Source organism: Manis javanica, chromosome 11, assembly GCF_040802235.1.
Source record: "Manis javanica isolate MJ-LG chromosome 11, MJ_LKY, whole genome shotgun sequence".
Classification (NCBI taxonomy): Eukaryota; Metazoa; Chordata; class Mammalia; order Pholidota; family Manidae; genus Manis; species Manis javanica.
In genome coordinates this window covers 62,679,049-62,694,492 of record NC_133166.1, presented here as the reverse complement: position 1 = coordinate 62,694,492, position 15,444 = coordinate 62,679,049, and the positions used below count along the sequence as shown (strand labels likewise).

Genomic DNA, 15,444 nt, shown 5'->3' with positions numbered 1-15,444 from the left:
GCCAGAATGATGGTTGTGCAAATATTTTGTATTCAGATAAACCAGTTAGCATTTTGGAAAAAAAGATGAATTTTTATCAGTGTATCTAGAAAATAATGACTGAATTTTTATTAATGTTTCAGACACTCTATTAGATACTCCATTAGACAACTACAGCAGAAAATAAAGATAAATTCCTGACTTTGTGGACCTTGCAGTGTAGCATCACAAAATTGTGGGGGTGTCCCATGAGCATGAGGAATGTGATGGAGAAAAGTAAAGCAGGGAAGAGATATAAGTGGTACTAGACTGGGGAAGGACTGCCATTCCCTAAACACAGTAGTAAGGGAAGGACTTATTGAGAAGTTAGTATTTGTAAAAGATATTAAGGAGATTAAGGAGCAAACCATGAAGAATCGTAGTGGGGTGAAGTATTCCAAGCAGAGAATAGAAGTGCAAAAGCCCTGAGGTGGGAGCATGCCTAGCATGTTCAAGGAACCACAGGAGGCAAATAAAGCTAGAACAGAATGAGCAAAGGAATGATTTCATGGAGATGAGGTCAGAAAAGTAACAAGGTCACAAAGGACCTTCTGAAGGCTTATAAATTTTCGTATTTTACTGTGAGTTACTGGAGAGCCATTGCAGAACTTAGACCAGACAAATGACAACATCTGACTTTTTAGGAGAGTTTACTGATTGCTATATTGTGAACAAATGATAGGGGGACAAAGGTCAAAGTTAGAGAAGCTAGTTAGGAGGCTACTGAATTCAGATAAAAGATAATGGGGATTTGGAATAGTTGCAGTGGAGATGATGATAAATAGTGAAATTCTGAGTATATTTTGAAAACAGAATCAGCAAGTTTAGCTAATAGATTGAATTTGCCGTGAGAGGGGAGAAAAATATGAAGGATGGCTCCAAGTTTTCGTCCTAAGCTACTGGCTTTACTATTTCCTTAAATAGGTAGACTGAGAAGAACAAATTAGAAAAATGTTAAGGAGCTTAGTTTTAGAGTGTGTTTTAGACATCCAAGTCTAAATGTTGAATAAGCTGCTGGATAAATGAGTATGGAGTTCAGAGCAAAGGTGATAGGTATTCTAAAGACATGGTGCTGGAACGCTGGATATCCATGTGGATAATGAACTTTGATCCCTACCTCATATCACAAAGAGAATTTACCTTGAAATGGATCACAGACCTAAATGTAAAACCGAAAATTATAAAACATACAGAAGACAAAGGAGGGAAAGATCTTTGTATACTTGAGCATCAACTATTTAAAGACAAGTCACAGAAAACAAACACAAAATAGAACCAGTTTTTTTCCAACTTCTTATGAGGATACCTTATATGTAACAGAAATCAAAAGGGAAAAGATGGACAAATTTAATGGTAATTTTGTAAAACTAAGATAAAAAGGCAGAGAAAGTATTTTTAACATATGACAGGTGGAGTTAAAGACTTAATTACATACAGTTCATACAAAAGAAAAAAACACTAAATTCTAACAAAATGAGCAAAAATGTACATTCAAACTTTTACTTTAAAAATACAATTAAAGGAGATTGGATTTAAAGATGGCGGCGTGAGAGGAGAGACAGAGGCTTCCTCCTAAAACTGGATACAATTAGAAAATTTAATTGGTGCAACTAATCCTGAGAGAGCAACAGGAAAGAGGATGCGTCAGACTGCACACACCTGTAGAAAAGAGCAGACCTCAGCGAACGGGGTAACGTACCAGAGCTGTGGCTCCGCGGGACCCGAGCCCCTCCTGCACCCCAGCTCACCGGCGGGAGGAAGACAAACAGAGCAGGGAGAGAGTGGAAGGCTTGGGACTGCTGAATACCTAGCTCCGGATATCTGCGCTGGGAGCACAAACCTACATTTCATGGTGCTTTCATGAGACTCGCATGACTACCGGGTTGGAAAGTTAATACAGGCAGGGTTCCTGGGGACACTGGGATTCTGGCTGTTTGTGGAAAGCAGGGATCCATATCTGGCTGCTCTGGGACAAAAACTTATACCTGTGTGACCAGTCCACTGGCTCAGGCAGTGGAGACAGGCACAACAGCCAGGAGGTGGGCAACAGCTCTTTCCTACCCCCAGGCACCAGTACCACTCCCCTGCGACCCCTGACATTGCTTCAGGGGTTCAGCAGCTCCAGAATAGAGCTTCTGGACACTAGAGGGTGCCATATACAAACATGAAATGCCAAACGAACCTTGTCCAGAGTAAAATTGTTAATACAACTCCTGAGAAAGATTTAAATGATATGGACCTAGTGACTCTTCCTGAAAGGGAGTTCAAAATAAAAATAATCAACATCCTAATGGAGGTATGGAAAGACATCCAAGAACTCAGGAATGAATTCAGGTCAGAGATCCAATCATTAAAGAACACGATGGAGGGTATTAAAAGCAGGTTGGATATGGTGGAGGAGATAATAAATGAAATAGAAACTAGAGAAGAGGAATACAAAGAAGCTGAGGCACAGAGAGAAAAAAGGATCTCTAAAAATGAAAGAATATTGAAAGAACTGTGTGACCAATCCAAGTAGAACAATATTCGCATTATAGGGATACCAGAAGAAGAGAGAGAGAAAAAGATAGAAAGTGTCTTTGAGGAGGTAGTTGCTGAAAACTTCCCCAATCTGGGGAAGGAGATAGTCTGTCAGGCCATGGAGATCCACAGATTCCCCAACACAAGGGACCCAAGGAAGACAACACCAACACACATAGTAATTAAATTGGAAAGGTCAAGGATAAGGACAGACTGCTAAAAGCAGCCAGAGGCAGAAATAAGATCACATATAAAGGAAAGCCCATCAGGCTAACATCAGATGTCTCAGCAGAAACCTTACAGGCCAGAAGGGAGTGGCATGATGTATTAAATGCCATGAAGCAGAAGGGCCTGGAACCAAGATTACTTTATCCAGGAGATTATCATTTAAATTTGAAGGAGGGATTAAACAATTTCCAGATAAGCAAAAGCTGAGAGAGTTTACCTCCCACAAACCATCTCTGCAGTCTATCTTGGAGGGACTGCTATAGATGGAAGTGTTCCTAGGGTTGGATAGCTGTCACCAGAGGTAGTAAAATCACGGTAGGGAGGGCGGAGCAGCTGATTGCGAGGTAAATGCAAAATTAAATTGACTATCCCCAAAGTCAATCAAGGGTTAGACAAAAAGTACAGAATTTGATACCTAATACATAAAGAATGAAGGAGGAAGAAAAAGGAGGAGAAATAGAAAAGAACTTTAGATTGTGTTTGTAACAGCATACTAAGTGAGTTAAGATAGACTCTTAGATAGTAAGGAAAGTAATCTGGAACCTTTGGTAACCACGAATCTAAAGCCTGAAATGGCAATAAGTACATACCTATCGATAATCACCCTAAATGTAAATGGACTGAATGCACAAATGAAAAGACACAGAGTCACTGAATGGCTAAAAAAAACAAGACCCATCTATATGCTGCTTACAAGAGACTCACCTCAAACCCAAAGAAATGCACAGACTAAAAGTCAGGGGATGGAAAAAGATATTTCATGCAAACAATACGGAGAAAAAAGCAGGTGTTGCAGTACTAGTATCAGACAAAATAGACTTTAAAACAAAGAAAGTAACAAGAGATAAAGAAGGACATTAAATAAAGATAAAGGGCTCAGTCCAACAAGAGGACTGTGTACAGTGTACACAGGGATATAACCTCTGTGTACAAGAGGATATAACCATTATAAATATATATGCACCCAACACAGGAGCACTAGCATATGTGAAACAAATACTAACAGAATTAAAGGAGGAAACAGAATGCAATGCATTCATTTTAGGAGACTTCAACACACCATTCACTCCAAAGGACAGATCCACCAGACAGAAAATAAGCAAGGACACAGAGGCACTGAACAACACACTAGAACAGATGGACCTAATAGACATCTATAGAACTCTACACCCAAAAGCAACAGGATACACATTCTTCTCAAGTGCACATGGAACATTCTCCAGAATAGACCACATACTAGGTCACAAAAAAGAGCCTCAGTAAATTCAAAAAGATTGAAATCCTACCAAGCAAATTTTCAGACCACAAAGGTATAAAACTAGAAATAAATTGTACCAAGAAAGCAAAAAGGCTCACAAACACATGGAGGCTTAACAACATGCTCCTAAATAATCAATGGATCAATGACCAAATTAAAATGGAGATCCAGCAATATACGGAAATGAATGACAACAACAACACAAAGCCCCAACTTCTGTGGGACGCAGCAAAAACAGTCTTAAGAGGAAAGTATACAGCAATCCAGGCATATTTAAAGAAGGAAGAACAAACCCAAATGAATAGTCTAATGTCACAATTATCAAAATTGGCAAAAGAAGAACAAATGAGGCCTAAAGTCAGCAGAAGGAGGGACATAATAAAGATCAGAGAAGAAATAAACAAAATTGAGAAGAATAAAACAATAGAAAAAAATCAATGAAACCGAGAGCTGATTCTTTGAGAAAATAAACAAAATAGATAAGCCTCTAGCCAGACTTTTTAAGAGAAAAAGAGAATCAACACACATCAACAGAATCAGAAATGAGAGGAAAAATCATGACGGGCCCCAAAGAAATACAAAGAATTATTAGAGAATAGTATGAAAACCTATATGCTAACAAGCTGGAAAACCTAGAAGAAATGGACAACTTCCTAGAAAAATACAACCTTCCAAGATTGACCAAGGAAGAAACACAAAAGTTAAACAAACCAATTACGAGCAAAGAAATTGAAACGGTAATCAAAAAACTACCCAAGAACAAAACCCCTGGACCGGAAGGATTTACCTCAGAATTTCATCAGACACACAGAGAAGACATAATACCCGTTCTCCTCAAAGTTTTCCAAAAAATAGAACAGGAGGGAATACTCCCAAACTCATTCTGTGAAGCCAACATCACCCTAATACCAAAACCAGGCAAAGACTCCACCAGAAAAGAAAATTACAGGCCAATATCCCTGATGAATGTAGATGCAGAAATACTCAATAAAATATTAGCAAACCAAATTCAAAAATATATCAAAAGGATCATATACCATGACCAAGTGGGATTCATCCCAGGGATGCAAGGATGGTACAACATTCAAAAATCCATCAACATCATCCACCACATCAACAAAAAAGGACAAAAACCACATGATCATCCATAGATGCTGAAAAAGCATTTGACAAAATTCAACATCCATTCATGATAAAAACCCTCAGAAAAATGGGTATCGAGGGCAAGCACCTCAACATAATAAAAGGCCATATATGATAAACCCACAGCCAACATTATACCGAACAGCGAGAAGCTGAAAGCTTTTCCTCTGAGATCGGGAACAAGACAGGGATGCCCACTCTCCCCACTGTTATTTAACATAGTACTGGAGGTCCTAGTCACGGCAATCAGACAAAACAAAGAAATACAAAGAATCCAGATTGGTAAAGAAGAAGTTAAACTGTCACTATTTGCAGATGACATGATATTGTACATAAAAAACCCTAAAGACTCCCTCCAAAACTACAAGAACTGATATTGGAATACAGTAAAGTTGCAGGATGTAAAATTAACACACAGAAATCTGTGGCTTTCCGATACACTAACAATGAGCCAATAGAAAGAGAAATTAGGAAAACAATTCCATTCACAGTTGCATCAAAAAGAATAAAATACCTAGGAATAACCTAACCAAAGAAGTGAAAGACCTATACCCTGAAAACTATAAGACACTCTTAAGAGAAATTAAAGAGGACTCTAAGAAATGCAAACTCATCCCATGCTCTTGGCTAGGAAGAAATAATATTGTCAAAATGGACATCCTGCCCAAAGCAATATACAGATTTGATGCAATCCCTATCAAATTACCAACAACATTCTTCAACAAACTGGAACAAATAGTTCAAAAATTCACATGGAAACACCAAAGACCCTGAATAGCCACAGCAATCCTGAGAAAGAAGAATAAAGTGGCGGGGATCTCACTCCCCAACTTCAAGCTCTACTACAAAGCCATAGTAATCAAGACAATTTGGTACTGGCATAAGAACAGAGCCACAGACCAGTGGAACAGAACAGAGTCCACATATTAACCCAAACATATACGGTCAATTAACATATCATAAAAGAGCCATGGACATACAATGGGGAAATGACAGCCTCTTAAACAGCTGGTGTTGGCAAAACTGTACAGCTACATGTAAGAGAATGAAACTGGATCACTGTCTAACCCCATACACAAAAGTGAATTCAAAATGGATCAAAGACCTAAATGTAAGTCATGAAACCATACAACTCTTGGAAAAAAACATAGGCAAAAATCTCTTGGACATAAACATGAGTGACTTCTTCATGAATATATCTCCCCTGGCAAGGAAAACAAAAGCAAAAATGAACAAGTGGGAGTATATCAAGGTGAAAAGCTTCTATACAGCAACGGACACCATCAATAGAACAAAAAGGTACCCTACAGTATGGGAGAATATATTCACAAATGACAGATCTGATAAAGGATTGACATCCAAAATATATAAAGAGCTGACACACTTCAACAAACAAAAAGCAAATAATCCAATTAAAAAATGGGCAGAGGAGCTGAATAGACAGTTCTCTAAAGAAGAAATTCAGATGGCCAACAGACACATGAAAACATGCTCCACATGGCTTGTCATCAGAGAAATGCAAATTAAAACCACAATGAGATATCACCTCACACCAGTAAGGATGGCTACCATCCAAAAGACAAACAATAACAAATGTTGGCGAGGTTGTGGAGAAAGGGGAACCCTCCTACACTGCTGGTGGGAATGTAAATTAGTTCAACCATTGTGGAAAGCAATATGGAGGTTCCTCAAAATGCTCGAAATAGACTTACCATTTGACCCAGGAATTCCACTTCTATGAATTTACCCTAAGGATGAAGCACTCCGGTTTGAAAAAGACAGATGCACCCCTATGTTTATCGCAGCACTATTTACAATAGCCAAGAAATGGAAGCAACCTGAGTGTCCATCAGTAGATGAATGGATAAAGAAGATGTAGTACATATACTCAATGGAATATTATTCAGCCATAAGAAAAGGACAAATCCTACCATTTGCAACAACATGGATGGAGCTAGAGGGTATTACGCTCAGTGAAATATCCCAGCAGAGAAACACAAATACCAAATGATTTCACTCATATGTGGAGTATAAGAACAAAAGAAAAACTGAAGGAACAAAACAGCAGCAGAATCACAGAACCCAACAATGGACTAACAGTTACCAAAGGGAAAGAGACTGGGGAGAATGGGAGGGTAGGGAGGGAGAAGGGCGGGGAAGAAGAAAGGGGGTATTATGATTAGCATGTATAATGTTGGGGCTGGGGGAAAGGGGAGGGCTTTGCAACACAGAGAAGACAAGTAGTGATTCCACAACATCTTACTATGCTGATGGACAGTGACTGTAATGGGGTTTGTGGGGGGGACTTGGTATAGGGGAGAGCCTAGTAAACATAATGCTCTTCATGTAACTGTAGATTAATGATAACAAAATAAAATAAAATAAAATAAAAAATACAATTAAAAGAAAAGAACTTTTTTACAACAGAGAAGTGACATTTTTACAAGTAAACTTATTTTACAAATGTTAATTCAGAGGCAGTGTGATATAGCTAAAAAGTTATGAGCTCTACGGCCAACCTCCTTGAGTTCGAATTCAAGCTCTATGACTTTTAGTAAATTCCTTTGAGTTTCTTTATCAAATGATTACTTCATAGGATTGGTGTGAGGATTAAATGAGTTATTATATGGGAGGTGCTCATTATGATGCCTGGCTCTAGTAAACAACAAATAAAAGTTAGCAATTATTTCAACAACCCAATTCTGATGAAGATACAGGTGAAATGAGTATTTTTAGACCTTGATTATGGCAAAATATATTGGCCCAAATCTTTTGGTGAATTGTTTGGCTTTTGTATCAAAGCCATCCAAATATTCATTCTCTTAGTGACTTATTAATTCTATTGCTAATAATCTTTCCTAAGAGGATTATCTAGAATACAGAAAAGAACTTATGCAGAAAACAAATATAGGTAATAGCTAAGCACTGTCAACAACCTCAACATCCAAAAACAGAGGTGTAAGCTGTGATACATCAATTCATGGAACCTTTATACAACCATTAAATTAACAGCTATAAGAACTACATCTACATAGTAATAACATTTTTTAATAGTAAATTTTAGAGATCACCAGTATAGCAGATTTGTAACACTACAAAATATTTGCATAGAAGAAAAGCTTATAAGAAAATATTTCCAAATGTTGACAGTTGGGGGTGAGATGCTGACTAAGGGGTATTCTGGGGCATCTACCCTAATCCATTGACTTATCTTCCTATTCTTGTTGCAGTGCCACAGTATTTAATAACTGAAATTTTAGTATACTTTTCAAATACAGAAAGGCAACTAATCTCTAAAGGAGCTGTTTTTTCCTTCAGAAGAATACTTCCTAATTGCCTCAGCTGGTGGCAGTAGAAAGTGAACAATGAGAAGTATCAAGGGGAATACAGCTGTGTTTAGCCTTCCACTTGGGTGCCCACTTCATCACATCCTATATATTGCATTTGTTCCCACTGTACCTGAACCTGACATAGTAAATATCTGATAAATATTTGATGTGCTTCTATGGCAACTTGGCTTGTTGTATACTATAGCAATTGTAAACTTTTGCTTAAAATCCAGTTGTAGATTTGTGTATTTCAAAGGAAATTCTTAAAAGGTGATATTTTCTTCCCATACCTAAAAAATTACTTCAGGATCCCTCAAATAAACATAAACCATTCATGCACATTTCCTCTAAAAATTTCTTTGGATGTAAAACTTATGAACATTTAGATACCAGGTATAAAAGAGATTTATTTGTAACTACATTTATTGTAACTGTATGTCATCAAACCGAAGATGTCATTAGCTGTAACATGCATTGTCATTTCAGAGATGTTAAAATAAGAAGAAAAAGAAGTGGCATCTTAGAAATTATGAAATAGAGTAATTAATTACAAAGCAGTAATGTAATTCCATGGGAGGTTCAGGACATGAATATCAATCCATCTGTCTATTATCAAAATAACTTTTAAACTGTGCTCTGGCTTGGTTAGTAGAAGATCTATAAATTAAAGTTATAAAACAGTGTAATATTAATCAGTGTGCATGCTGTGATGAATAAGATAAGGAACCAGATATTTCAGACTGACATAAAAAAGTGGAAGTATATTTTCAGCAGCTATTTTATTATTTAAATGTTTCTAAAAAAATTGTATAATTATAAATTTCACTCATTTGAAATAAACAAACACATCAAACATAAAACAAAATCTGTTTTATGCTTTCTGAAAATATGCAAATTCTACTCTGAAAAACAAAACATGAGGTTTTTTTTATACCCTTCCTAGAAAAATACAAATTGTGCTCTGTATTTGAGTCACCTCAACATAGCATATGGAGCTACAAAGAAATGTAAAACCTTACCTCAGAGCTATTGATGGCCAAAGCCTGAAGTAGCAGCTTAGTGGCATCAAGATGAAGGCCATAGTGAATCAAAAGGTTGGCCAAGTTCACAAGAGGAATGTCCTGAAATTGAAGTGGAGCCAAATTCAAAGCCCTCTGAAGACAAGCAATAGCGAAAGTGCTATTTCCTACTGCTCTCCAGTAGAGTCCAGCTTCATTGAGTATCAGCCAGACAGGAGCATTTGGCTGAAAAAACCCAAAATACTTCAGTTAATATAAGAATACAGTATTTGTTTTAAAAGTGTTTTTAATACATCACTTTAACTTTTAATTACAATTACTAAGCATTTAAATTTCAAATGTGTAACGTAGGTGACTCACCTTATTAATAGCATGAAATAAGAAAGAACCAATTTCTTCTTCTGGGATAGTATAGTTATTAATACGGGAAAGCAAAATCTGAAAACATCAAAAGGAAGACTGACTCAATTAAAAATAACATGGAAGACATTTGAAAAGAATTTCTATAGATAGCAGTCTTTGCTTGAGTACCTCAGGAACAGCTAATTTAAATAAGTATTTATAATCATATACATAACATGAGGTCATTGATATATATCAACAGATGTTAACCTGCTCACATGTATGCCCTAATTTCAAGTAAAAGAAGTTAATGACATATACCCCACACACTTTTAAGGTGCTCTACCACATCCCACTTAAGTCAATCTAAGGGTCCAGAACCAAATGAGAAATTACTCCAAAGACAATGGACTGATATAAAAAAATCTGCTATCTTGCCCATCTGAAAATGCACCAGATCCTCAGTTAATCTATATTCTTGCAGATTTATATAACTATGAGCAACTCTAAGGTAGGGATCATAGTCTATTTATCTTTACATCCTTGTACTTCAAACAGTGCCTGGTACATAATATTTTTTGCCTCAGTAAATGTTTGTTGAATATAAGTGGTAAAACTCTTCATAGTCCTAAAATAGGTTGTTGTGATGGTCTGTTTTCTCTGTAGAAAGGTAATTTTTTCATTTGTATCTATGGAATGGTATATAACACAGAATTTACACTCAGAAATAAAACACTCCTAGTTATACATAACTAATAGGAAAGAAAAAAGCATAACAGAACTTATTTATAATGTTTATAAAGTAGTTACCAAATCTATACAAATTCCTAAGGATCTCATATAAGACCAAAGCAGGGTTGATAAGGCCAGGGAAAGAGAATCTTCAAAGCTTCCAATTTATACAAACTCCTGGAGGCTTGAAAGATGCAGAGCTAAATTGAAGTGGTCAGAATGACTTCCATTTGATTGACTCCATAAGGTAAACAGAGTTCTGTCACTCATCTTTGTGGCCCTCTCGGTTAAAGGAACAGTACTTAGGTGGTTGACGTAAGTAGCAGCCCTGTGGAACACTTTCCTCACACTCTGTCAATAGCATGACTGACTTCTTAATGATTTCACCAATTATTTAACTCTATCTTTCATTTTATAACTTAAAGCTCAACAACTGCCTTCTCTCAAATTTTTGTTCCACTGAAGAGGCTTGTGAAGTCACCCAGAATGGACGCCAATAAACACCAGCCTAAGGGAGCCTTACTTTTCGTGCATGGTCATCTGGCATTTTGGCTTTCAGATCCATGCGGACCTCTAATTCTTTGACTAAGTAGGACAGAGTCTGGCTTTTTCTGAAGTCAGTTATGGAACAGTCAGGGGTTTGGGCCTCTTCCTCTGAAGAATAATCATCACTGTTGAGCTCGTGGATCCTGGCACAAGAAAAAGGAACAAGATTCATATTTCCAAAGTTTGGGTGACTGCAAGATAAAGACTTAACCTTTCAAGTCCAAGGCTGGTGCTCTCAAAGAACTGCCAGATGACAATCATGCAGCATCAAGTGCCTTGCCAAATCCATCAGCACTTGCCTGAGTCCTTTGTTTTCTGGAGGCAGAAAATATGTTGGCAATTCCCCACCAATAGGGACTCTTGGATAGCTTTCTACACAGTCCGCTCTTTTAGGCCACAGAATGTGCTGTTTGTCCTAATGAAGAAAAAAAGTTTCTCATAAATTTCTTTGGATTCGGTATTTCGACATGCTAAATTAACTTTTAAAAGAATATAAATATACTAGGATAGCTGAACAGTAATTTAGTATTTTAACAGATGTAGACACTGTAGTAGATTTTAAAATATTCCTTCTATTGAAGATTATTTGTCTAAGTCAGTAATTCTACCTGCTTTATCATGGACTGGTTTGGGGTCACACAGGCCTAAGTCAGTAGAGCCAAAGACACACAAAGAGAGGCCTGCTTGGGGCTTCTGGGAAAGAAAAGGCAATTTTAGTCTCTTAGGTCACATAGGAACAAAAAACATGTTGCTCCACTTGCTGCTGACTCTCACCTCAAGACCACGAGAAAGATAAGCTTTAGGATAAAACCAAGACTGTGAATGGCAAACTGAAAAATGGGAAAGAAATGGGTCACTGATGACATCACTAGGTCACTGAATCAACCAAGCCTGGACTCTGTCCTATATCTGGACTTCCTGTAATGAGGCAACCTTTCTTTTGTTAGGCTTATTTGCAGTGGAGTTTGTGAACTCAACCTGAAAGCATATACAAGCTTATAAAACTGGCAGAGAAAACTATTTTTCCTTGAACTAAGACCCTTCTTTGCAAATGCCAGTTTACCAATTGTTTTTTTGATTTATAGCGTTCATTTTTCTAACTATAAATAACATGTACCAGAGACTTACTAAATTTATATCATGAAGCTATCAAACTGGTGAATCTATTATGTATAATTAAATCTAAGTGGCTGTACTAATTGTTAGAATAAAAACTTGATTAAATTCTGAAAATTTAGTAATGAATAAAAAAAAATACATGGTGTCTGTCCTTATACCTTGGTAATCCCCATTGGCTAACATGCAATTATTTCTCAGCCAGCTTAGAAATATCTATTTATTTACTTATTATCTATATCTTCTGCTTGAATATAAGGTCCAACAGAGCAAGGAACTTATGTACTATACTCATAGATGAGCCTGATACACAGTTGGGAGCTTAAGAAAAGAATGCTGATTAAATAAGTAAAGTATATACATACAAGTATATATGTGGGTCAAGCTTAGAAAATTGTTAGGGTTGGTAATTATACTCAGAACTTAAAGCTTTGAACTGAAATCAGCTGGTATGTTTATCTGCCCCACCGGATTAGGAAGACCTCAAGGCAGACCCTGTGTCTTAATTACCCAGCAGAAAGTTTTCCACTGACGAAGTTTATGAAGTGCTTGCTATGCCACTGCTAGGGGCCACATTAATCAGTGAGGGTGCAAGACACTGCTTTAAAAAATTTTGTTTGAGAAAACTCCTACCTCCTCTTCTGTTAACTTACCTTAAATGCATTAGAGTCCCTGCCCCAGATCCAGAGAATGGAACGGGCTACAGGAGAAGACTTGACCAAATCACTGATGTCACTTTGATTTGCCTGAACATCAAAGTTCACAGACATCATACTGGAAGTTGATGAATCCTCACCAAACTAGAAAATGAAAAGAAAAGTTCAATCAAACTGGAAATAGACACAGAGTTTTGGCTAAAATTTAACTCAGCCCAAAAGATAGTGAATACTCAACATTAGTTAAGAGAATCAGAAAGTAGGTCAGTAATAGAGCAATCAGATCTTCTAATTTCCAGAACTGTGCCGCAGCAGATCCTCCCAGGTAATGCAGAGTTGGCAGCTTTCAATCAGCTATGCCACTCCAGTATGAGAAACATGGCATGGATTGTTTTCTTGTTCCTTTACTTTCCTTCTATGACTTAGTATCTTTAGGTTTCATGACTAGCTGCTTTAAAGGTTTCATTCATTATACTCTTTCTCTACTTAGACTAAAGTGATCACTACTCTGTAAAGTTAGTGTAGGCAGTAGTATATAAAGTAGAGGCAAGGGAACTTAAGAAAGGGTTCTTAAGAGTTTAATATAACTATCATGTTTGATAGTCTCACAAGATACCATGCATGGTTCCTGTGTTTTTCTGATTGGATGGGGTAGAAAAAATATGAGAAAAAAGAGTAAATATGATAATTGTGCAGCTCTATGCCTTTATGAATAGAAATGATTCTTTCACTTTACAGTGCTGATGCAATTTATAGATATATAACAGTGGAAGCTACATTGGAATAGGGCAGTTTTCCAAATGGTCTGTCTTGAGACCATGTTTTCCTAAAGTCACAGTGACTATCAGTCTATTTCATTTCTAAGTATTCTTTCTTTTTCCCCTTAAAATTCTTGGATTTAAGATAGGATCTACAATTCCAGAGGGTGTAAGTCTGATCTTCCTTTACTACTTTTGAAACTCAAATATGGGATATTGCTAGGAGTTGGTTCACAAAAATCATAGGAAGCTTTCAGTCTCTAGTACTACTTCTACTAGATGGCCTAAATGGCCTCTAGTTTTGTTTCTTTTTCCCAATGTAGTCTGGGTTTTTCCAGATTAAAGAATCCTAATTTTTCTTGTTTGTCCTCCTACAGAAGCTCTCCTGACCTCTTATTTTAAATACTTATCTTTGGAAATTTCTGTATCTATGATTAAGGACATGATGGGTTTCTTACCAGATAGGATAAATGCTATTTTATTTCCAATATCCTTTTGGATGATACTTGAAATTCAGGTAGTGCTGTCTATTCAGCATTGTTACATGCTTTTTGGTATTATATTTATTTATTATTTCTTCCCAGTTAGGCTAGGGGTGTGTGTGTGTGTGTGTGTGTACATGCATATGTGTGCATACATAGAGATGGAAGGAAAGAGAGAATATATGCACCTAGCAATGCTACGTAATAAGTATTTTCTGTTGATAATGATGCCTTTCTTGGTGTTTTTGGTTGAAGCAACATGGACTAATGACTTCAGAAAGGAGCATGGCTACTCTTCCCCAGTTTTAAATTATATGTCTTACTCTAATAAGTTAAAAGGGGAAATGAAGGATTTCAATTAAATAGTAATAAGAGCCTAGTTCTAGGTTTCATGGTGAAAGGAGAAAAGAAGCAAATACATATGAATAGATTATATACAGCTAGTACTTTGGGAAAAAGAAATGTCATTCATGGAGTAACTGAGTGCTATCTACAAAATCTGACTTCATCAATATAACAGACACTCCAAACCCTCAATGACAGTCACAACTTTTAGGGATCAAATATACAAGGTGGGGAAAGAGATATTACTCTAAGATACACAAAAGTTGTAAGAACTCAAAGACACCAAGATAAAGACCTGAACATAGTCCACATTTTCAAAGATATCTCCACGATGGTAGCGCACAGGTTGATCCCACTGGCAATGTAAATTATGCTGTTGGTTGACGAGACGGCATATCTGATGATTTCCTGGAATAAGAAAGAAAATTACAATTTGTGAGAAATATCAGCAATGCCAACATGATTTTCTTAATCTAAGTCTCTTGGTCTCAACCCTGTATTCTTCAAAGCCTAGCAGAATACTAACACAGAGGGTGCTTACGGGGAATACTCATTAATGATTAACTAAACTGAATCATTCTAAAGAAGCCTTGGTTTCTCCACCTATAAAACAAAGGGGGCTCCACTAGATAATCACTGAGGTATCTTCTGGCAATTACACTATATGATTATAAAATCTGATTACATTGTTTTAAAAGACTTTGGCCATCTTTCTAGAGAAAATCTGCTTTGTATACTTCATAATTCTGCTGCAAATCTGTAATATAAGAGCTGTGGTTGCATTTCAGTACAGACCAAGCAATGTAAATAATCTCAAGGACTGAACGTACCTTTTGCCCACTCAAAACAGCAGAGAAAACTTGTTGTGGTCACAGCCAACGTTCAAAGGTTAAGAGGGTTTCCAGACCAATGTATTTATCAAGGGAGAAGAGTGTAATAAAAGGGATTCCAT

General features: G+C 36.8%; 1 protein-coding gene across 5 annotated transcripts in view; it reads right to left on the bottom strand.

Moving 5' to 3' along the window:
• Nucleotides 1-15,444, bottom strand: part of TTC17 (tetratricopeptide repeat domain 17) — a 139,332-nt gene that overhangs the window by 86,571 nt on the left and 37,317 nt on the right. For all 5 annotated transcript variants that reach the window (XM_036996675.2, XM_036996676.2, XM_036996678.2 and 2 more), the window contains exons 10-15: nt 14,788-14,900; nt 12,905-13,051; nt 11,435-11,550; nt 11,113-11,278; nt 9,876-9,953; nt 9,516-9,740 (exon numbers count right to left, since the gene is read on the bottom strand). In XM_036996675.2, coding sequence (XP_036852570.1) covers nt 9,516-9,740; nt 9,876-9,953; nt 11,113-11,278; nt 11,435-11,550; nt 12,905-13,051; nt 14,788-14,900 — 845 coding nt within the window. The remainder of the gene's footprint in view (nt 1-9,515; nt 9,741-9,875; nt 9,954-11,112; nt 11,279-11,434; nt 11,551-12,904; nt 13,052-14,787; nt 14,901-15,444) is intronic.